Source organism: Leptonychotes weddellii, chromosome X (genome assembly GCF_054177405.1).
Source record: "Leptonychotes weddellii isolate Sample4059 chromosome X, ASM5417740v2, whole genome shotgun sequence".
NCBI lineage: Eukaryota > Metazoa > Chordata > Mammalia > Carnivora > Phocidae > Leptonychotes > Leptonychotes weddellii.
The window spans coordinates 90,988,837-91,012,576 of record NC_138385.1 but is presented as its reverse complement, the minus strand read 5'-3'; the positions used below and the strand labels follow the sequence as shown (position 1 = coordinate 91,012,576).

The window sequence follows — 23,740 nt, the reverse complement described above, 5'->3', positions numbered from 1 at the left end:
AAAAGCTGTGAAAAAACTGAAAGTGGGAGAATTTTGAATACATGCGTTTCCTTTGCTTAGGTTCTTTTCAAATAATTTAATACTCACGAAAAGCTTTCCCAGGGAAAATTATGCCCAATAATTTTCCAGATTAGATCTAACATTCTTGATATGGTCAAGAAACTTACAAATTGTATACAATGTCTTGCCTCCCAAAATCCAGCATACATTTTCTCTGGAGCATTTGTTTAGATGATTAAGAACAGAGTTGCTAACATAAAACAAAATTCTGGTACTTGTGTTGGGAATTATAATAAAAATGTGTTTGAACTCAGTAAGGACTTTGTGTGAATATTCTATGCTAGAATAATGGGGTATTGTGATCCATCTGAGTCTGTGCTTATTCCCAAGAGGGACTAAAATAACTGGCCAGGTTTTATACTTGATGTAATCATTCGTATTTCAGTGGGTGTTTTCTGCCTGTAAGGCAAAGCAAGCTCTTTCTGATCTTTGCATTCGTGAATTTTAGAGAGAACTCCATAATGTGTAACACACTGTTTTAATCTTTAATGTTGGGGCTGTCTTTATGTCACTGATGTCATTCAAGACTTTCTATAGCTCTATAAAAGCCAGGTCACTTACCAGACAGAGGGACAACTAAATTAAGATAAGCTTGCCAAGAGTTGTTAAAATGTAAAATGTTTCAAATAAAACCTCAATGTCAGATGTAGTTTCTTAAGTATGGAAGCTCTTTTCTCATAATCTTTAAGACCATAGGGGTTTAGAGGTATACCTTCCAGATGTGTTCAGTTACCTTAAAAACGTTAGAAGGAAAAGACTTGAGCCATCAGAGAATTTAAAGTGAGATTTCAGCGATTCCTTACAAAGGCTGAAAATTTTATTTTATAATAATCACAATCTTCCAATGCTGTTTAAACTGGATGAGTAGGATATTATTCCTAAAGTAATCACACATGACTCAGAGGAAGATTTGTGTAGTACCATATTGTAGGATACAATTTGAAGGTATTTATGTAGGTCAAACTGACAATATGAAAAAAATGTGTATGTTTTACCTAGTAGATTTCTAGTAGTAGTCCTGTTGACTGTAGTTAAGTTATCATTAACTGACTTAAGGTTATCAATGTATATTTGAAGAGATGCATATGATCATTTTATTTAGAATCTGGGTATTTTCAGAGATGCATGCCAGTGCCCAAGAAGTCTATCAGAGTCATTTTAGCAGAGTAATGACATATATGCAAATGCCTCTTCCCTTTTGGAGTCTCACTGAATCGGTGGAAGGAGAGCTTTATGTCATTAGGACCATTTATATATGAAAACCAAATGTTATGACAAGGTCCTTCCAGGAAATAAGCCTGTTTGCCTAGAATCCAAAATGGATCCATATCATACTTGATTGCATACTGTAGCAGATCAAGTTATAGAGAAGCTTCATGCTTATTTGAGTAACAAGATGCAGTCTTAAAATAACCTTGCATTTAAATGATGATAATTTTTAATTCTCTTTCCATATTTTGCCAATATAAGAGAAAGTATCAAAGTGGCAAAAAGGTAAAATTAAAAAGTATTACCCTTATTTCTACATTTTTCCTTAAATTGGAAATTCTTCATAGTACAGTAGTAACTACTTTCTATGTTATGAACAAATGATGGAAAGTAAATGTTGCCAAGATAGGAGAAGCTACCTTTCTGCATTATTATGCTAACATATTTGGATATTTTTTCGGAAACTAAGAAATATGCCTATTAAAATGTGAATTGGATGCTGAGAGAACTTTTTTGATTTGAGGGAAGTTGTATTTGTCATTTTTTGTGTATTTTCACACATTTAAATGGTTATTAGTGGTGGTTGTAATTTTAATGCCACTTGTTACAACTAGGAATTTCTTGCTGGTGATTTCAGCTAATAATATCATTTATTCTGTGCTTGATTTAGTCAAATTTTGCCTATCTTTCTAATGTTCCTTAACACCTTTTCCATTCTTTTTAATTTTGTATTCATTCAGTTCTTGTTCAAAGGTAGAAAATTTTTTAAAAGATTATAATTTTAAATTATCACAAAGACTTCCTTTGGGGTTAAGCAGCTATTTCCATTTTCCCATGAAGCTTCTATTTTACCATACTTTATTTTTTCATTGCTTAATGTATAATTTTTTTAAATAAGATTCTCAAGAAGAATGTTTACTTTTTAGTGTGGATTAGCTTGACAAAAGTAATACAATTAGTAGACGAAAATATACTGAATATATTTAATATTTACTGTGTGTTTTATTTGGTACAAAGCATACTGATTAGCCAGATGATATCTGCATGATAAACCAGTTGAAATGTTTTCTGTGATTTATCAGTTAATACAATAACTAGCCAGTTGTGTTAAACAATACGGTTGACTAATTTCCGTTTTTCTCTGAAAGAATAAGTTGTTTTTTTCCATCACTTTAATTCATTGAACCAGCTGGCACAATCAAGCCTGTTATCCATTTAAACATATTTAAGAGTCTTTTTCTTCTACGTATTTACTAATTTAGCTCATCAGGCTAACTGATGATATTAATAGCAACTCCTTCCTGAAAATAGAAACCTAGAGAAAATAGCAATTTGAAAAAAGCCAACATGGCTAATATTTAAGTTTACTAGAAGGGGAAAGACACACATACCCTAAGGAATCCTAGTAATAATCCATGTAGAATATTAGTAATAGTCCGGGCAGAATAAAATATTCTGTTGGCCCTTACACCACACTTCATGGCTATTTAAAATATACTTGGAAGCACTGACTATTATTTCTCTTTTTTCTTTCCATCCTTCCTTTCTTCCTCTTGGTTTGGGGAAGGCAGAGATGGGCACTAACCAAGAAAGATTATCTTTAGTTCTATAGATGGTAAAATAAAAGGAGAGAAGTCTTCAGAATAGAAATAGTGACCCTAAAACAAAAGAAAGAATAAAAATTTGTTAGATTATTTTTTTAAAGATTTTATTTATTTATTTGAGAGAGAGAATGAGATAGAGAGAGCATGAGAAGGGGGAGGGTCAGAGGGAGAAGCAGACCCCCGCTGAGCAGGGAGCCTGATGCGGGACTCGATCCCGGGACTCCAGGATCATGACCTGAGCCGAAGGCAGTCGCTTAACCGACTGAGCCACCCAGGCGCCCTGTTAGATTATTTTTAATTGCTTATGTTTTTAGAACTTGTTCTTAAGTTCATTTGTAATATTAGAATATTTTAAAATAAGAGATACTAGAACATTTAAAAAGCATAGTGAATATAAGTTTTTCTCTCACAATATATTTGTTACAAAGTTTTGGAAAGTAATGTACTGCATAATGGACTTTTTATATTTCTATAATGATGAACTTATTTTTTATGTCATCTGTATTTAATACCAAGATGTCCTGACAAAGAGGAAAGCAATTATAAATAGAGTTCCATCACAGTGACTATATATAGTGTGTCTAAAGACTTGATCTAAAAAACCTATCATTCAGAGATGTGTTGTAGAGGCATGTAATACATCACTAGAAACAATACACTTCTTCATTTCCTCAGGCTTCATGGTGTTCATCCATACAGATGACTCTTGATTACCTACATAGTCTCACAATTTCCCATTGCCAAGATTTTTGTTGCTAAAAGACACATAATTTAACTGGACGCTCTTTCAAAATCAGCATAGTTAACCATAAGTCTACTGCATACTCTCATTATATTTCAAAATTCCTTAACATGTAAAGTTTCTGACTTCTTTTACATCATATGAGATAGAATATTGTAGAGTCCCAAAATAAATTATCAATTCTTTTTCCCTTCTCTCTTTTTCTTTAATTTCTATTTCACATAGATTAAAACTTAACTGTCATTTTGGCAGGATGTGTGATTTCAACCTATTAAGGTGAGCCGTGTAATAAGGAAGGTCAAAAACCATGAACTGAGTCATAAACTATGTAGCCTACCCCAGTGGCCTACATTGTACATTGTATTTATGCTTGGTTTTTTGAACATTTTATCTGTACAAAAGCATTGTCACAATATAAAATAGCTGTAATATGCCATTTTTTGTCCAGCAATACATGTTAAAGTAATAGAACTGCGGGTCTATATAGATTTGCCAGAAGTGTTTTCATATTGGCTAAAATAGCAACATCTTATCATGTGAAGATACAGTTCATTTTGTGATCGATCATTACCTTTGTGTTTGCGATTGCACTAAAATTCTTATTTTTAATATGTTATTGTATACATAGCTAATCAGTAAGATCTGTAAGATAAACATGAACATTTGTGAATTTTAGTCTCACTTTAGGATAATTTTTCAAACCAAAAGATGATTTCCAAATGCTTTGTAGCTTAGAATTGGGAGTGCTCTTAAGTTAATGCATCCTGGTATATCGCTTTATTCAGTATATATGCTATCTTAATTTTTTAAAAAGTAGTTCATACTTAAACAGGCATGAAAATGCAATCTATAGATGTGTATCTAAACATTACTTTAAACAATGATAAATGTGTGTGCCTATGAAAGGTGAAATGATTGTGTTACATTAATCCCTATACTTTTGAAGATGTACCATAAAATGACCTTGAGAAGACAGTTAGTTGTGTTTATATTTATGAAAAAAGAAAGTATTCTCTCATATTGGCCTTTCATCCTCAACTTTTGTAACCTCTTCTGAGAATCTGTGACATTCTGCTAACTTAAGAGTATGGTATATCTTCTTTGGGGAAAAGATAAGAAATATCTTTCTTGTGTATGAGTCAGGATGTGAGTGAGCTAATTCTTTTGAAAGTTACTCTTTATTATCTTCCCTTCAAAGGTGGGATTCCAACAAAGCAAATTTAATTTAAATAAGTTTCTGACTGTGAAATAAATCTTACCATTATGAAACACTGCATGGTGCTTTTACCTTGTAAATAGCTTTTACGTGGTTATGCCATAGAATAAGGTGAGTTGAGAACTAAGTGGGAACCTCTAAAGTAATAAATTGTTTTTGGAGATTCAAAGGAATATCTGTGTGCTAAATAACATGCTTCTTGATTTCAGCCAAGTTCAAAAACTTTGCAGAAATAGATAATTTTAAAATGATAACTATGTGTCATTGTTGTTGTTGTTCTGTGTGTTGTTTGTGTGCGTATGTATTTTCTTTTTCATTTTAACCAGCCTCTTATACCTAGAAGTCCCACAAGCAGCGTTGCCACGCCTTCCAGCACCATCAGTACACCAACCAAAAGAGACAGTTCTGCTCTCCAGGATCTCTACATTCCCCCTCCTCCTGCAGAACCATATATTCCCAGGTATAAAACCAACCATCCTGTTGTTCTGGGCAGCTTCTATCCAAAGACTAGCCTAAATGTATATAAACTGTGAAGTAAATTCTCAAGGAGCACCTTGAATATTTTCTTAGATAGGAATTCTGAACACATTCTGGAAAACTATTGCATTGTAGAAAATGCACTTTGGTTAATAATAGTAGTAACAATAATTAATTTGTATTAAACACTATGCGTTAAATATCTTGTAAACATTATCTCATATAATAGGAAAGAGTAGGAAAGTAATAATAAATAAAAATTAGGATTCTTTTAATAAGTAAGGAATAAGTGAGGATTTTTGGCTCAGAAGCCCCAGAAAATCTCAAGTTACTTTGAAGCATTCCATACTTTTTTCTAAAAGAGGATGGTATAGATAACTTTCATGCCTTCTTATATGTGTACAATGAGGGAGCTTTTGGGGGAGGGGGTAGATGATGAGAAGGGAGAGTATTTTTCCCCCTAATACTTCTGTATCTACAATTTCTCCTTGATTAGTTCATTAATGTTTCTGTCAGAAAGCAGAAAAATTTGCAAGAGAATGGGTTGCCTTTAGAATCTATTTTCTAGATTTCTTGAGGCTGTATCTCCATTTCATTTCCAGATTTCTATTTGAAATTCCTGGCAGGTGTGGAAGATTACAACTTTGTGCCATAAGGCATTCTGTCCAAAAGCATTCTGACATCCAGCCTTGTGGAATATAAAAATTATGGAAAGGGGCCAGCACTAAATGGGGATAATTAATACCAATCACAAAGAATTTGGTTCCATTTTTAAATTAGTTGTGCAGTCATTCAAAAACAGTAATTTAAGATCTCTTATTTTCAAGCCACGCTTCATATTAAATTTCTTCAGTATATAAAAGAACTGAAATTCCTTGTTTTAATTAATTTTCATTATTCTTTAGTACACCTAATGTTTCATTCTCTCAGATATGATGGTACAGACATTTTACGATCTAAATGCCACATGACAGCATGGTGTGTCCGCAAATACCGTATTGTTGTCTAGTAATAAAACTGTAGTCCATTTTATAAACATTTTAGTTCTTAATTTTGAGAATTAGATGTAGCTGTGGGAACATGGTTTATGAGAAGATATAATTTACTAAACTGGCATTTCACAAATCTTTTTAGTATATAATTTATAGTCTTATGTTAAATTTACAATCAGATGTACAGATCCATCTGATATCCTAGCCAAATGCAAGTTGCTTTTAATTCTATTAAGATGGTGTCAGACTTTCTGAATACTCTTGCATGAGGAGCAATAAAAACGTGTGTTTCGAATAGTGACTCTTTTGATTTGTTTTAATTTTAATTGGAAAGATTTTTATTTCAATGCAAATGATTATTTAAGAGACCTTATTCCAAGGGTTATATGTACAGGTAAACATCAGATTATTTTTATCAATTCTCTGCAGTTTTTTAATCTTTCCTTTTCTCTTGTGTAGGTAGGAACTTATTATAAAGAAAGTATTTCCTAGACAGGAAGTGTTTAAAATACACTTCAGAAGGGCACCTGGGTGGCTCAGTCGTTAAGCGTCTGCCTTCGGCTCAGGTCATGATCCCAGCGTCCTGGGATCGAGCCCCGCATCGAGCCCCGCATTGGGCTCACTGCTCCGCGGGAAGCCTGCTTCTCCCTCTCCCACTCCCCCTGCTTGTGTTCCTGCTCTCGCTCTCTCTCTCTCTGTCAAATAAATAAATAAAATCTTAAAAAATAAATAGAATAAAATAAAATACACTTCAGAAGACAAAAGAATAAAATGATTGAGTTCTGTCCTCTGAGTGTGGTGGAGATAGGGTTATGGGAATGTACTGAAGCCAATAAAAAGCTTGAACATGCTATTTAAAAATACTAAAGATATTAGAAGTTGAAGTATCAACATGGTGGTACTTGTTTTGTCAGTATTGCTTGAAAGCTTCATACTTTTCAGTAAACCTCATAATCACTTTAATTATTCTAGTTTTGATTTAATTAATTTAATTAATTTAATATTTCAGAATATTAAAATATTCTAGATATATTTTGAGTCAAATTATTGTTTATCCAAGTCACACAATCGTTTGATATAGCACAGTCAGAACAATCCATGCATCAGAGTTCCTTTTTACTGCAGCCTTGTTTATATAAATTATCTGCATTTTCTGGTTTGACTTGAAGTTATGGCATAAATACAGCCTTGGCACTTTTTTCCCATTTTGTCATTTTGATGTTAAATGGGGTTCACCTAATTTAATTCATCTGAACATTTCTTTTTTCCTATATTAAAAATTTTTGTTTATGTAAGAGAGGCATGTTAATGTTCATTTGAATTGTAAATAATAAAAGCTTTCTCACCTTAAATCCAAAAAAAACCCTTAAAAATGGTAGGGCCAGTTGTCAGGTGGAAATTTTTTCATGGGCTTAGAATTCTTTGAACACATTTATTCCAGATTCTCTAAAAGAGAAGACACTCATGTATGTGGAGTGAGTAAAATTTGGTCAGTTTTTTGTTATATGTTTTATGACTGTATGTAGCTTCGTTATCATAGTATATAGTGCATTTACATACTTAACCAAATTTCTTTTTCCATGACAAAAATCAGGAATTTGTAGGTCTTTGCACAACTCTGAAGTTCAAGCACTAATTTCTCTCATTAATTTTACTCTGAACCATTAATATAAAGAAAATCCACTAAAGCAGTGTTTTACCTTTTCATCTGTTTCCTTAAATCCTTTTCAGAGTAAAAGTGTAGATTTATTACATACATAACATTTAAGAAAAGTTTTTTTTAATCTGTACAGCAGGACAAGTTAGTATGTTGAGTTATTCAGAGACTCATGATGTGAGTACATACACACAAGCACACATACAGAGATACACAATTGTGCACACACTTCTACACACAACACATGTATCAGTTCATTCTACTGCAAAGATTGTTTTTTGTTTGTACATTTCTTAATTCTACTTTATTTGTGTGCATTTCATATAGACATGTTTAATAAATCTTCCTTGTTGGTATGAGGTGAGGCCTCCTTTCATATCATTACAGAGTAAGTAATACCAGCCCTTGCAATTTTCTGCCACGGGGATGTCCATATAAATAGAGCATGCTGAATTAACTAGGGCTGAATCACTCTCTGATCTCAGCTGCATTAACATTCATGTCACAGGCCTGATAGGAATGTCTGCCCATTTATAGATAGGCAAAACCTTACTCCAGTGCCACAAGTTCATTAGGGCTGTTTTCAAGCTAATTGCAGTGTCAATTTCTTTTTGATAGAGGACTAACAGTAACAAAAAGCACCAGGGAATTTGTTCAGGAAAAGTTTTTAGCTTGCTGAAAATGAAATTCTGCCCGGATTTTATATTTGTTTTCTTCATGTTGCCTAAGAAATAACTATCCAGTTGCAATTTAGCTATAAGCAATACTTTCATTTTAAAAAATAAAAGAGTGAATAGCAATGTGAATGGCATTGTCAACTTGTGATGTGTTAAATACATGAGACAGCTTGCTGATTCAATCAGTCTTAAGAATATCATTTACTGCTTTCAATATATTTCACATACTAGGAATATAGCTCTCTTCATTTGGACAGACCTAATCTAGACATTTGCATACACCTACAAAAGTGTAGTATACCCTAGTATGGAAGTATAGAAGTATAATATTCTTGCTGAACTATAACTCATATTTTGGAATTGATGTTAGATTTAGAAGCTCATCACCATTTTATAAGACAATGTCAATTAAAATTGTGTTCTTTTTATCTGTCTTGTTATAATTTAGTTAATTCTGTTGATTTAAGATTTCAGTCTTAGCACTTAACATAAAATTAAGTTTTTATCTGGTTTGATAGCATTCACGGCACTGTTGAGGGTAGAACTGGAAGCAATTAAGAACTAGGAGGAAATAAAATTAATGATCTGCAAGGGAGGAAACATTGCATTTACATTCACAGTTGTGTTCTAGAAGACAGGCTTTTCTAACAAAGACTTCATAGCAAGTCATAGTGAAACATATCATAAAATAAGCAAGATTCAATTTAACCCATCCTAAATGGAGTATTTCTACCAAAATACCACTCATTAGGGGCCCAATTGCCTGGGCTATGTATATTAATACTATATGTGAGTAACAGTTTTAGGGATCCCATAAATGATTAGATTTTTCCCTTTTAGAATCCTATAGAAAATCAGTTTGCCATCATCTTAAATTCCATATTTTGTCAGGTTTCTCTGCCTTCTCTCCACAAGAAATGTTGCTGATGTGCAATGAAACTTTGATCTATCCATTAGAATTAGTTCTATGAATGTACATTTTTAATATTAAATGAGATACATAGATTTTAAATACTGAAAGTAATTCTATTCAATAAGGTTTATTTTAAATTAATAACAAGCTTTTTAAAATTCTTATAATACCAATTTATAAAATGCTAATTTGGTTCTTAAGGCTGCAGATACCCTTACAAAAGTGGTAGTTCTTAAACACATCTTTTTTAAGCAGTGCAAATACTACTGTGCATCAATTAGTTAAACTGGCACAAGAAAGCTATATTGTTAGCATTGTTAAACTTATACCTACTGTCTTGAGCACTAAAAGTAATTTATGTGCTGACATGAACATAACACAGTGAAAATGGACTAGAGCAGGAGTTAGAAGATCCAGGGTCCATGTCCAGTGATGTCATTTATTAGCTGTATGACCTTTAGGCGAATCATTTAACCTCTCTGATCCTCAGCATTTATTTTCCTGCAATATAGGAATAGTTAAAAATTGCCTTTTAAACCTCAAAGAAAGTTTGAAAAGATCAGAAGATATATTGTATGAGAAGGATATTATGAACTGTTTTAGACCCTCTCTGCCATTTTACCACCCTAACACTTTCCTGTATCCTTCTCCTTTACCTTTCCTTTTCTTTAGGGATGAAAAAGGAAACCTTCCTTGTGAAGACCTCAGAGGACATATGGTTGGCAAGCCAGTGCATAAAGGATCTGAATCACCAAATTCATTTCTGGATCAGGAATATAGAAAGAGGTTTAATATTGTTGAGGAAGATACTGTCTTGTATTGCTATGAATATGAAAAAGGAAGATCAAGTAGTCAAGGAAGACGAGAAAGCACGCCGACTTATGGTAAGAATTCTTTTCTTACATTGACAGGAGAACATATGTCTCAGATGAGAACCTCTATTTCTTTTCATAGGCTTTTGGGTTATGAAAATTATTTGATTACTTGATAGCTTTTGAATCTTTATAATTGATCTGTGTCTGTCATGTGCTTCTAAGTGGAATCTCAATATGAAGCATGACATTAAAAATTATTCTAAATTTTCCAAAAATAGGTAAGAACAGTAGGTAGCATTTTAGCTCATTAATGACTTAAGGAAACCTTCTTGAATCACATGTAATTTTTGTAATGTCAGATATTGCTAAATTGGAATAATTCAATTTTCCTTTTTTATAAAAGATGAATGCTTCCTATTAACTTGACTTATGTAAAATTAACTCCTTATTCCTCAGGGATTAAAAAATCTTTAGATAAACTTTCTGAGAAAAATCTCTCCTCAATTTTTGTGTTTTTTAAGAAGTTGGAAAATTTGAGCAGAAGTGGATTCTGAATAGGAAACACACAACACACTCTATTTAAATCAGAGATGGCCTTAGAGTTACCACGTCCCTAGGATTTTTCGTCTTTGTCTTCTGTTTTTCTGTGCATGACCAAGAGAGTAACCCAGTCACGTATACTTTAAATTGATACATTGTATGTGAAAGATTTGCAGATAAAGTTGCCTAAAGTAGTAAAGCTATGATCCCATTGCAAGAATGAATGGATTTAATTGAAACTCTATGCTCCTCCTTTTCCAGTTTTCAAACTAACCATTTTTAGTAAGGAGCATAGAGAAGGGGAAAGACAGGATCCTCGCCAATTAGTACAGATGATCAACGGGAGCTGAGCAGAAGGACATTTGTTTTTAGGGTTTTTTTTCCACTTGCCCTCCTTACTTGTCCACCATGGCCATATGTCTCCCTCCTGTGGTCCCAAATGATTGGTCATCATGTACCTTACTACACGTGCCTGATTTCCTTACAGCTCTTTGGTAATAATTATATATGAGAAGTTTTGCCCAAAATGGTCCTAAAGAATAGGAACCATACTTACCTTGTGTTATTCTCTGTACATGTGCTTTTTTTAAATCATAATAAGTAATGAATTTTTTAGCATAGCTCCTCAATTATACTGTTCTGTGGACACTTTTTTTAAACTCATAATTTGAAGGTATTTGCACCTTTGCTTTTCTTCCCTATTATATTGTAAACCTCTGCAGTACAGAGCAGTATAGAGGCCTGTCATCTTTGTTATGCCTACCCCTGTTTTATCACATAAGATCTTTATTTTTATTCATTCATTCCACAAATACTTATTGACTACCTGTTATTGGATAGGCAGTAATGTATATCAAGTCTTTTTTTTAATCTCTTAGAATTTGGGGGCTGTTTTCTACTTATTTTGAAGTAGATAAGAATGTTTAAGGGGAAATTATAGTCACCAGATGAAGTTGATTACTGATAGCTTTATAAAAAATGGTTACTTGGTTCTACTTGAATAGCTGAATTGTTAGTCTCTTCAGACTACAGTTTTAAACCACCTAGTGTCATCATGTTCCACAAATCCTATCTCTCCCAAGAAAATAGAATACTGTTTAAATTTTAGAAAATTAAGATATCCTATAGATATATATTTTTTAGAGATTTATTTATTTGAGAGAGAGAAAGAGCACAGAGGGGAGGGGCAGAGGGAGAGGGAGAAAGAGTCTCAAGCAGACTCTGCACTAAGCGGGGAGGCTGACACAGGGCAGGGCTCAGTCGCATGACCCTGAGATCACGACTTGAGCTGAAACCAAGAGTCGGTCACTTAATCGACTGCACCATCCAGGCACCCGATATGATAGATTTTTATAAATAACTTAGGAGAAAAAATATATATATATATGCTTAAAAGGAGGATAGGAAGTTTTAAAAAAAGGTTATTTTACTTTTGATCCTGGAAGGGTTTTTTTTTTTTAACTTTTGAACATGAAATGTAATCTAAACCTTCAGTGGAAATACTTACAGATGCTTCAGTGAAGATTTTCTAACACAATCTGTAGGTTGTGCCAGGTAACTAGCAGTTTAATGTATTAAAACTTTTTAAAAATCAGATCATAAGAAATAAATTCTGCCTGTCACACACATGAATTTGTGTCCTTAATTTTCCCAAAGATTAATTCATTTCTTAATTCATTCAGCACATATTTGTTGTGTACATAAAGTCATCCAGTCACTGGGGATTCGAAGGTGAATAAAACATAAATTTTCCCTGGAAGGTAGTCATCACCTAGAGGGAAGAAACAAATAAGGAGATGCATTGTAATAACTTTAGGGAAGTAGGAATATGTGAACAAAGTAGTACAGTAGCCTAGGAGCTGAAGCCCCAGAATCTTCCCAGGAAGTCACATAACTAAAAGTGACATTTGTGCTGAGTTTTAAATGATGAGTAGTCATCCTCTAGGATTTCTAAATGTTAGTTATCCCCACCAAATACATGATACCTTCTCAAACCTAGGTCTGAGATCTGAGGATTTGTGTAAATCTTTCAGCCCAGACCCTAAAGGTCCCAATACAAATTATTCCAAAACTTGATAAGCAATTATTGATGACTTCTTTTTTGTTTGTTTGTTTTGTTTTATTGTGTTTTATTATGTTATGTTAATCACCATACATTACATCATTAGTTTTTGATGTAGTGTTCCATGATTCATTGTTGGCGTATAACACCCAGTGCTCCATGCAGAACATGCCCTCCTTAATACCCATCACCAGGCTAACTCATCCCCCCACCCCCCTATCCCCTCTAGAACCCTCAGTTTGTTTTTCAGAGTCCAGACTCCCAAGTGTGACAGTATTTCTTAGATTTAAAAAATAATGATAATAGGGGTGCCTGGGTGCCTCAGTCATTTAAGCATCTGACTCTTGGTTTCGGCTCAGGTCATGATCTCATGGTCCTGGGATCGAGCCCTGCTTCAGGCTCCACGTTCAGCAGGGAGTCTGCTTCTCCCTTTCCCTCTTCCCCTCCCCCTACTTTTGCTTGCTCACTCTCTCTCTCTCAAATAAATAAATCTCTAAATAAATAATGACCAAAAATACATGATTCTGTTGAAGTAGATTACAAAAAAAACCCTAAAGCACAAAAATGTTCATGTTTCATGTTTTCTAGAAATGACAGTAATTTAACATGTTAGCACTTATGTGACACCTTAAAATGTAATGAGTAAGTCCTTTAGGCTTACAGTGCTCAACTTATTTCTTAGTATTTGTGACAAATACCCTTATCTTGTATATGAACTTAGCCACCATTCTCTCCTATTAACTCCCCAGATTACCTGTTTATTCCAAGAGGTTTAGAGTTAAGATTGTAAGAGTATAGCTAGGATTTTGAGAAGCAAAGGAGAAACATGATTCAGTTCTTATTATGTGCTTTTGGTTAAATATGTATAGGGGCACCTGGGTGGCTCAGTCGTTAAGCGTCTGCCTTCGGCTCAGGTCATGATCCCAGGGTCCTGGGATCGAGCCCCGCATCGGGCTCCCTGCTCGGCGGGGAGCCTGCTTCTCTCTCTCCCACTCCCCCTGCTTGTGTTCCCTCTCTCGCTGTGTCTCTCTCTGTCAAATAAATAAATAAAATCTTAAAAAATAAATAAATAAATAAATAAATAAATATGTATATACTTGTCATATTATCTTAGTACATTCATATTTTAAAGTTTGATATATAAAACAAAAATATTTAGGGAAGCTCTGCTATTGACCACAGTGACAAAGAAACACACATGTTAAGAAAAATACCTGAAAATATCCCAACTGTGGACATTAAAATACATTTTTTTAGCCAAGGTTTTCATTTTATATCATAGACTCACTAGTTGTTGCTAAGAGTAAGTTAAAAGAAGAACAATTATTTACCCTAAACTATCAGACAAATATAATATGGATAGACAACAGATGGCCCTTCTAGAAATTAGTCAGTAATACCTGTGAGCTTTTATACATGCCAGGCATTGTGCTAAGCATTTCAAAGGCATTGACCCATTTAATCCTCACAACAACCAGTGAAATCGGTCCTAATAGAATCCTTATTTTCCTGATGGATTAAATAACTTACCCAACTAGTAAGTAGTAGAGCTGAGATTAAGTACCCATGGATATTTGTGGGACTCTACCAGTGGTACTAGCTAGCTAAATGTGATGAAAGTAATTTGCTAAATTGTAGAGAAATAATTTCCAGAAATTGTATTACTCCTTCCAGATTTAAGCATTTGATTTCAAGCAAGCAGAAGTAGGTCTGATTTTGTATGTTCTTGTATATGTTGTTTTGTATTTATTGGCATTAGAGTAAATATGTTTTTATGTAGACTTGGCCCTTACAGACCTTAGGAAAAGGTAGCTAAATTGAGGGGTAAAATTAGCAACAATGTGTTATGTCCTTTTTAAATCTGAGAACATAAAATAGGTTTTACTTTCCTAAAAAGATAGAGGAGACTAACTTCTGGAAGCACAGAGCGGGGAAGCAGCCTAGGTCAGTGGTTACTAGCACCAAGCCCTACTTGGTAACCCTGTCTTTTATGTGATTACTCTAGTGTGAGCTTGGGGATGTTGATGTCAATTTTCTCCTTTGTTAAATGAAGATGATAATACCTGTCTCATAGACTTTTTGTGAGAATTTCATGACAGCGCATTGTAAATCGGCTGGAAAGTGCCCAGTATGTGCTATAGGTATTGATTTTCATCGTTGTCACTGTTGCACAGAAACTTCAGTGTTGCTAAGAGAATACATATGAAGTATTCTCACCTCACAGAAAAAAAGGTAACTCTGTGAGGTGATGAATGGTTAAAATAGCTTGATTGTGGTCATCATTTCATAATTCTCTATATATCAAATCATCATGTTGTACACCTTAAATAGATACAATTTTTATTTATACCTCAATACAGCCGGGGAAAAAATCAAAAGAACTTGAAGATCTCAGTGCATAAATAATAATAATATCAGCCATTTTAAATTCTTTGAAGAATTAGATAAGGTGAATAAACAGTTCAATTTTTAAAAAAGTAACTTTAATGTGAAAATTAGAAGAGGGGAAAAGAGGACAGCATTAAATTCCTTTAACTATTTGGTCTCATCTGCTCACGCTTCAAAGGTAAAGGTTCAAATCTGATGAGATCAGTTGCTTGGCAACTTTTCAGAATGGTAATATTCCCCATTAGCTTTCCCTTTTGCCGTTCACAGACTCTTTGCCCTTGCTATTCCATCATACCACATTTCTATGCATAGAAACCTGGTAAAAGGTAGACATAGTTGACTGAGTCCCTTTGTGGCTGTTGAGTCGTCATATTTTATAAGAATAGGAAGAACACATTTTTTTACAGTAATATCACATAATAGTATTGGTTTGAAGGAATCCAGACTTGTCTGATTTATTGAGATTCTAGGACCTCACAAAAAACACATGAATGAGTGCAGAGTTGTTATTTTAAAAATGTTCCTCATCAATGTTATTTGTACATATTTTGCACTGAGGAAGATTAATTTCTATAACATCATACCTGAACATTTTCCACTCGAGTAGTTGGGACAAGAGAAAACTACCATGTTGCATATCCACATGAATAGCAAATGGCTTGAAATGACTTAAACCAGCATGGTAAAGAACTTACGGGCAGTGACACTTTGAACTGTTCTATTGGTGTGAGGAGAGGAAATTATCCATAGGTTCCAGGGTCTCTTATCATACTGCAACATCATCTTTGTCTTACAATATCATTCTACCTTTTCACCAGTTAAATTATAATTAATAGCACTGTTTAAAACATTTCTTAAAGGATCACGTATACACAATACATTCATACTTCTTTATTTCTGAATATAAGCCTTCTCTCTTTCCTGTGATTTTTAAATGTAAATTGTCTTCCTAATCAGGTAAAAATTCAGCTGTCATTCATCAGCTATGCTAGAAAGAAAAGAAATTGGGATTCTAACCACAGGAAATGTCTTTGTTCAAGGAAAATGTACCACTTCCAAAGTAGAACTAACCAGAGAAATAGAAATTAGTGAATCAAAAATGTAGAAATATGAGATGTATACTATACCCACAGGAATTCTTATTCCTTTGGACTTACTTAATACAGTTCATAAAGACTGCATGTTGATTAGCTTCACAAAATAATTTTGAACATCAAGCTGATGGTGATAAGGCACCATGTAATGGATAGAAAAGTAGTTCAGCAATATTTTGAGAGAAATAGAAACTTGTCTGTTTCTAATGTAAATATCAGAGTAATCAGCAAGAGAAGGCTCTCTTCCCTAATTTGTGCAATTTTACTGATAGAAATAGCAGAGCATGAGTTTTGAGCTCAGATAGATCTGAATTTGGTGTCTCAGGTTGGCCTTTAATAACTGATTGACCTTGAACTTGAGCCTTACCTCAGTATGTTTTTGTTTCCTTACCTGTAAAATGAGATGGCAGGATTACTCACGGTGTTTTTATGAGGGTTAAATGAGATAATGTACGTCTAGTACTTAGTACTATTCTTGCCGCATGGAAAGTGCTCAGGAAATAGTGCCTAAATGGCATAATGAATTACTCCTGCTCATAAATGAAAATGTTCCAAAGATTGTCAAGTGCCTAGAGATCAAATTAACACTTCATCCTCTCCCTGTGGAGGGATTTAATAAAGGACAAAAGGGCTGGAAATATTCCCTTGCTTTGATCCCTTTACCTACCCACTAACCAGCCATTTAAATCATAACAATTAAAAGAAATATGAATAGTGTTGGTCCGTTTCTTTTGGTTCGGTTTTGAAAAGCAGAAGGAAGAGCATTCAAATAGGTAATAACACTAAAAACTGCCCTGATCCAAATCTTCTTTTAAGTTCCATTATGGAAACCACTAGGTCATACTCTGGACAGAAGGGCCTAAATAAAACCTCAGAGCATCAGAATTCTGAAAACTGTTCAGACCCCACACCTTTTTTAAGTTTAATTGCTGGGGGCGGGGGAAGGAGAGCAAAAATAATATGTAGAATAAATAAAATAGTCAGAGACTCTCAAAAAATGAAACCAGGAAAGAAAACAATCAGCTTGAACCAATTAAAGTGCTAGGTAATGGATAAAATAATAAGATTAAGAAAAAGGAACTCTTAACCAAGTTCCAGAGTATCAATATGTGGGTAGAATGGAAAGATTAGCAAACCAAGTCAACAAAACTGATGCAACTGTCAGGAGAAAAGTAACTCCTCAAATGAATTCATCAACAGAAAGATATGAACTAGGTGAAATAGTGCTTCCCTTAAAGACAAAATGGGAAGCCAAGAGTAGAAACAGTTTAACTCAGTGATTCTCAACTGGGGTCAGTATTGCCCTCCAGGGCACATTTGCAATTTGGGGGGACATTTGTAGTTGTCATAACGGGTACAATGTCATTACGGGTGGAAATGCTACTGGCATGTAGTGGATAGAGGCCCGGATGCTAGTACACATCCTACAAAGAACAGGACAGCTCCCAGCAATAAAAAATGATCAAGTCCACAATGTCAAGAGTGCTGCTATAGAGAAACCCTTAGCTAACTTAAGAAGAATCAACTGCAGACAGATTTAATACAGAAGCAGGTATATATGACTAGAAAATCAAAGAGCCCTTATATGACACAGGGCCAATTGCCTTTTTTTTTTTTAGTTCAAAGAATCTGTGAAATTATTGCCCTGGAAAGAGACTGACATTTACTCACAATTAACATAGTCTCTGGACAGAAGTAATATAATGTTGTGAGTGTCTGGAATGACCTACCCTGCTCTACAATAGAAAACCCAATCGTGACAAATTCCCTGGAGCAGGAGGGGACCCATTGTCCCTAGTTGAAATCAAAATGCATTTTCCCCTATGGAAAAAAAAAATGTAATCAATGGCAGCTAGGTAAAATTTAAAAGAGTGGTTAGTGTTAGCTTTCACATCACAATGTGAATTAAGGATCCATCATTTTCCCAATATGTTCTTCAGGTCTCTAGTTCTGAAAGAGAATGTTCATAAAACAAAGAGGCTATCCGGTTAAATATGATTGGGAAGCTCTGAATATTTTATCCCCTTCTTGACGATTAATAAGTGCATGTTAGCAGACTAAAGACTTTGAAGGTCTTCTTGAATTTGGGTTAGCTTATTGTTTCCCGAATGTATTTGTACGTTGAATCTTTTTTGGTTTTGGTCACAAAATACTTATTAACCTCCCAATGGAAGGTTTGATAGAATATATTTTGGAAAATGCTAAAATAGACTTTTGTAGCTCCTCTCAAAGACTGATATACCAATGATAAAAATTTCTTTGTGTTTTAAGTTCCAAATATCTGACTTAATAGATTTGGAAAGGCCTCTATTTTTTTTGAGGGGGGGAGGGGCAGGGAGAGAGAGAATCTGAAGCCAGCTCCACGCTCGGCGCAGAGACTGACATGGAGGCTCGATCTCACAACCCTGAGATCATGACCTGAGCTGAAATCAAGAGCCGGGTGTTTAACTGATTGACTCACCCAGGTGCCCCTGGAAAAGCCTCTATTCTCAAGTCAAAGCCTACCCCAGCAGACGGTGTGTTGAATGTCATCTTCAGTTTTATCTTGCAGAAAAGCCATTTTCTAGAGTAAATCTTATTTGTGATAAAAGTCCAAACTCAAGTAATAAATACTAACTGGAGAGATCAGTGCATGGCATTCTATCCTCCAGGCTCCTTGTAGAATTACTGGTATCACTGCAAAACAGTTTGCCGGACATCATGGAGAAAATAGATCCCTGGGGCGGGAGAGAGGGAAGGGGGTAGAAAATGTCAAGTGTTATATTGAATCTTGTTAAAGAAGAGATAACCAAAAATTGTACATTGATTACCTTAAAGACTGGATACATTAGAGCAAATAATTAAGGCAATATACAAGCATTTAAAAGTATACATATGATAACCTAGCATTGTTTTATAAGTCTCTAACCTTACAAGTTGACACATCATGTCAAAGCAATGTATTTTCCATCTTTGTCAAGGCGATGGACAGCAAATACAAAGCTACATCCACAATTTATGTTCTAATCCTCCATTAGTTCTTCACATAGTTTTTAAGAAAGAGTTGCATATTGGCTGGGAGGACACTTAAACAAAATCAGTAATCATACATGTCATTGAATTATTTTTGAAGATAAAAGAATTGGATTTTTGTGTAATGTGGTGGTCTTGAATTCATCACCAAGGCAATGTGATATAGCAAAGAGAGCAATGGGATAGGAAGTTGACAGTATATTGGTGGGCTGACTTCAACACTGACTACTGGTGAAATCCTGAGGAATTAACTTTGGTGTGTCTTAAGTTTTTCATCTCTCCCTTCCTTGCCAGTTTTACTGACTAATGTAATCCCGAACAGAAAATTATGTGAAAGGAATTACAAAGTTATTACAAGATGTCAGTCTGTTTATTTCAGTCTTAATCATTGTCTTTTTCACTCTTCATGAGAAAAGGGGACTCTCTTCCATATGTTGATAAGATTTTCAAGACACTGCTTTACTAAGATTTTTGTAAAATAGAGTGACTGATGTTATACTGTATGTTAACTAACTGGAATTTAAACAAAAACTTGAAACTACAAAAAAAAAAAATAAAAATACAGGGCTTTAATTTGTGGTTGTTTAACTTGAAAATTTGATGTTTTTAACCAAATAACATTTATATACTTATGTCATCTTTCTTGTCCACGACTGTATTAATGCTGAGCACAGCATGGGGCAATGGTATTTTAGCATAGCTCATTTTTTTTACCCACCAGAGACTTCAGAGCAGGACCCAGAAGTCTTTTGCCACTTAAACAATACTCAAACCATCTGAATCTTTCCTAGTCCTCACACCCCTCTAATGCAGAAGTGACTCTATGCACAGTGGCAAACATTTCAACTTAGAAAAACCTGTCTTTCCAAACTCCAGTGTGTACTGCACAGTTGTTCTCTTGGTAGAATGCTTACAAAAGATCATTTGGTTCAAAATATAATTAGCCTTGAAATCAAGTGTTAAAAGTCCCGCATAATTTTTGATACAGTTCAAAATTTTCTCCTTCAGTAACTTTTATGTTACTCCCATTTAAAGTCTAGATCACTTTTAGAAAATAATAGGAAAATTTAAAAACAAGATGTAGCTTATTCTTTGAAATGAGATTTTAATTGTTTTTGTTCTCCATTAATGAAACTGAAAAGATTTCAAGTTAATAATAATTGGGTTTGTATTTGATTTAGATTATTATAAGGCTTTAAAGCCAATACTTAAATAATCATCACATTGCAGTGTTTACAATCCAACTTTTTCCCACGCTCTTTTATCCAAAAATGAAATTCAAAAAATATGGCCCTAAAGATCAAAGTGCCTGATTTTACTTATTTTATTAGATCCAGATATGTTGCCTTTATTCTTAAAAAATTACTGGCTTTCCATTCAGTTCCATTTTATTCCTCTTTAAATGTGTTATTGTCTACCTTAAATTACCTCGGGATGTTTTCCTAGATATGCAGTCAACCATCTGAAAGTAATTTTTCTGTCTGGTATGTGGGGAGTTTGATGGGTATATGTGGCATGCTTGTAGCTTAACATTCCTTACTACACTCATTTTCATCAAAATATTGGCTAAAATATTCAGAACAGATGTGTATATGTGTGTGTATATGTATATATTTTTTCTCCTTAGACTCTAGAGAAAGCTTTTTCTGTGAGCGTTAAAGTGTATGTCAGATTTCTCTGCAGTCTTTTTTTCAACTCTTTGGCAACTGTAAGAGAGAAGATTGCTTCTCAGGTGCTGCTTATCACCCTGAAATTTAATGATTTTAGCATGTCTGAGGAGAGAATTAAAAAGGGGGGATAAATACAATTGAAAAAGGCAGCAATTCAGTGGTATTTCAACAGACATCATGGGTAGCCTAATATAAGAATGTTTCTACATATCAGGAGGCATATCCTAGTTCTTTTTTTTTTTTAGATTTTATTTATTTATTTGAGAGAGCATGTGCATGAGTGGGGAGAGGAGGAGGGGGAGAAGGAGGAGCAGACTCCCTGCTGAGCAGGGAGCCCAACATGGGGCTTGATCCCAGGACTCCGAGATCACAACCTGAGCCGAAGTCAGACGCTCAACCAACTGAGCCACCCAGGCACCCCTGGACTCCTAGTTCTGACGTATTACAAAACTGCTCTCTAAGGCTTGATTTGTTAGAAATGAAGGAGGTTGGTCAGGTTGACATCCTACATTAGAAGGAAGAGAGGGAGGGAAGGGAAGGGAAGGAAAAATGAGGGGGAGGGGAATGGAAAGTTGACAGGAAGGAAGGAGAAGGAAACTATGAAAATAAAAATTAATGGTATAGCTTGGACCCTTTTCAGTCCAGTGTATGAGGAAGGTCCCCTGTTTACTTTCTTTAACAAATAATCAGTTACTAAGTATTGAACAGTTACTGTGTTTAAGGCATTGTGCTATGTGCTGGAGATACCACAGTAAACTACAGAGAAATTTCCCCTGTGAAATTTACATTCTAGAAGAGGGGTAGAATTCAAGCAACTAATTTAATAAATATTTGTTTGACTATAAATGGCATGCTATGAAGAAAAACTACAACAGAAAATGAGAACAAATACAGAGAAACCCAACCTAGAATAAGAGGTCAAGGAGAGCATCCCTGAAGAAATGACATTTTCACTTAGCTCTCAAGGGTGTATGTGAATTTAGCAAGAGAAGAGGAGAGGAAAATCAGAGAAGGACAGAGTCCTGGGTACCAGATGAAGAAAATGTTTCAAAGAAGGGAGTAATCCTCTGCATCAAATGCTACAGATAGGTCAGAAAAGTCAAAGGCTCTAAGAATTGTCTATTGGATTTAGTAACATGAAGGTGCTAGTGAACTTGACAATAGCAGTTTTGGTATAGTTTTGGGGGCAAGAGCCTAATCAGAGAAGGTTCAAGAAAGAGCGAGGAGGAGATTCCACATAAAAGTGGGATCCTACACTATTTGTCTTTCTGTGTCTGGCTTATTTCATTCAGCATAATGTCCTTCAGATTCATCCATGTTATCACAAATTTAGGATTTCCATCTTTTTATGGCTGAATAATACTCTGTTGTATACATATACCACACTTTCTTTATCCACTCATCCGTTAATGGACGCTTAGATTGTTTCCATGTCTTAGCTATTATGAATAATGCTACAATGAGTATGGGAGTGCATATATCTCTTTGAGATACTAATTTCATTTTCTTTGGATATATACCCAGAAGTAGGGTTGCTGTATCATATGGTAGCTCTGTGTTTTGTTTTTGTTTTTGTTTTTGTTCTTGTTTTGAGGAACCTCAATACTGTTTTCCATTTTATACTTGAAATTTGATAGTAGATCTGAAGTGTTTTCACCACACATATCCACACATACAAATGGTAATCATGTGAGGTGAAGGATGTGTTAACTGGATTGTGGTCATCACTTCACAATGTATATGTACATTAAGTCATCACATTGCACACCTTAAAAAATCATGTTGTACAGCCTTAATATATAACATTTTTATTTGTCAATCATACCTCAATAAAGCTAGAAAAAAGGAGAGGAATTAGAGAATGAGAACATAAACAAGTTTTATATTCTAGGAGTTTTTCTGTAAAGGGGAGCAGAGAAATGAGGTGGTAGTTGAGTGGTACTTTGTTGGTGAAGAGAGGTGGTGTTTTTGTTTTTTAAAGGTTGGAGAAATTGCAGCATGTTTATTTGCTAATTGGAATCATTGGGTCAAAAGGGAAAAATTGATGCTGCAGGAGAAAGAAGCAAGCATTGCACAAGAGATACTTTTGAGTAATTAAGAGGGACTAGAATCCAGTGAAGGGCCTAGTAATTTGGGATATCCCTAACGTCTAGCATCCTTCCATTTCAAGCATTCAAAAAATTTTCATCAGTACCTGCTCTGGGTCAGTATCTTTGCCAGGAGCACTCATAACAAAGATACCTAAGAGCTAGTTTCTGCCAAAACGCTGAAAAACCTTTAACAGACAGATATAATACAGTATAATAATATATAAGAATATATATATACCAAAACACTATGAAAGAGCCCAGGAGAGTGAGCAGTTAGCTCTGCCAAAGGGCATTACTGTAGCATTTGCAAAAGCACCAAATATGCTTTATTATCTAAGGGAAATGTCAATTTATTTTCAAGTAAGTTTGTATAGTAATATTTTATTTTATTTTATTTTATTATGTTAATCACCATACATTACATCATTAGTTTTTTATGTAGTGTTCCATGATTCACTGTTTGCGTATAACACCCAGTGCTCCATTCAGTACGTGCCCTCTTTAATACCCATCACCAGGCTA

General features: G+C 34.5%; 1 protein-coding gene across 1 annotated transcript in view; it reads left to right on the top strand.

Moving 5' to 3' along the window:
* CNKSR2 (connector enhancer of kinase suppressor of Ras 2) overlaps positions 1 to 23,740 on the top strand; it is a 269,030-nt gene that overhangs the window by 161,596 nt on the left and 83,694 nt on the right. The window contains exons 10-11 of the mRNA XM_081807972.1: positions 5,158 to 5,291; positions 10,220 to 10,431. Of these exons, the coding sequence (XP_081664098.1) occupies positions 5,158 to 5,291; positions 10,220 to 10,431 (346 nt within the window). The remainder of the gene's footprint in view (positions 1 to 5,157; positions 5,292 to 10,219; positions 10,432 to 23,740) is intronic.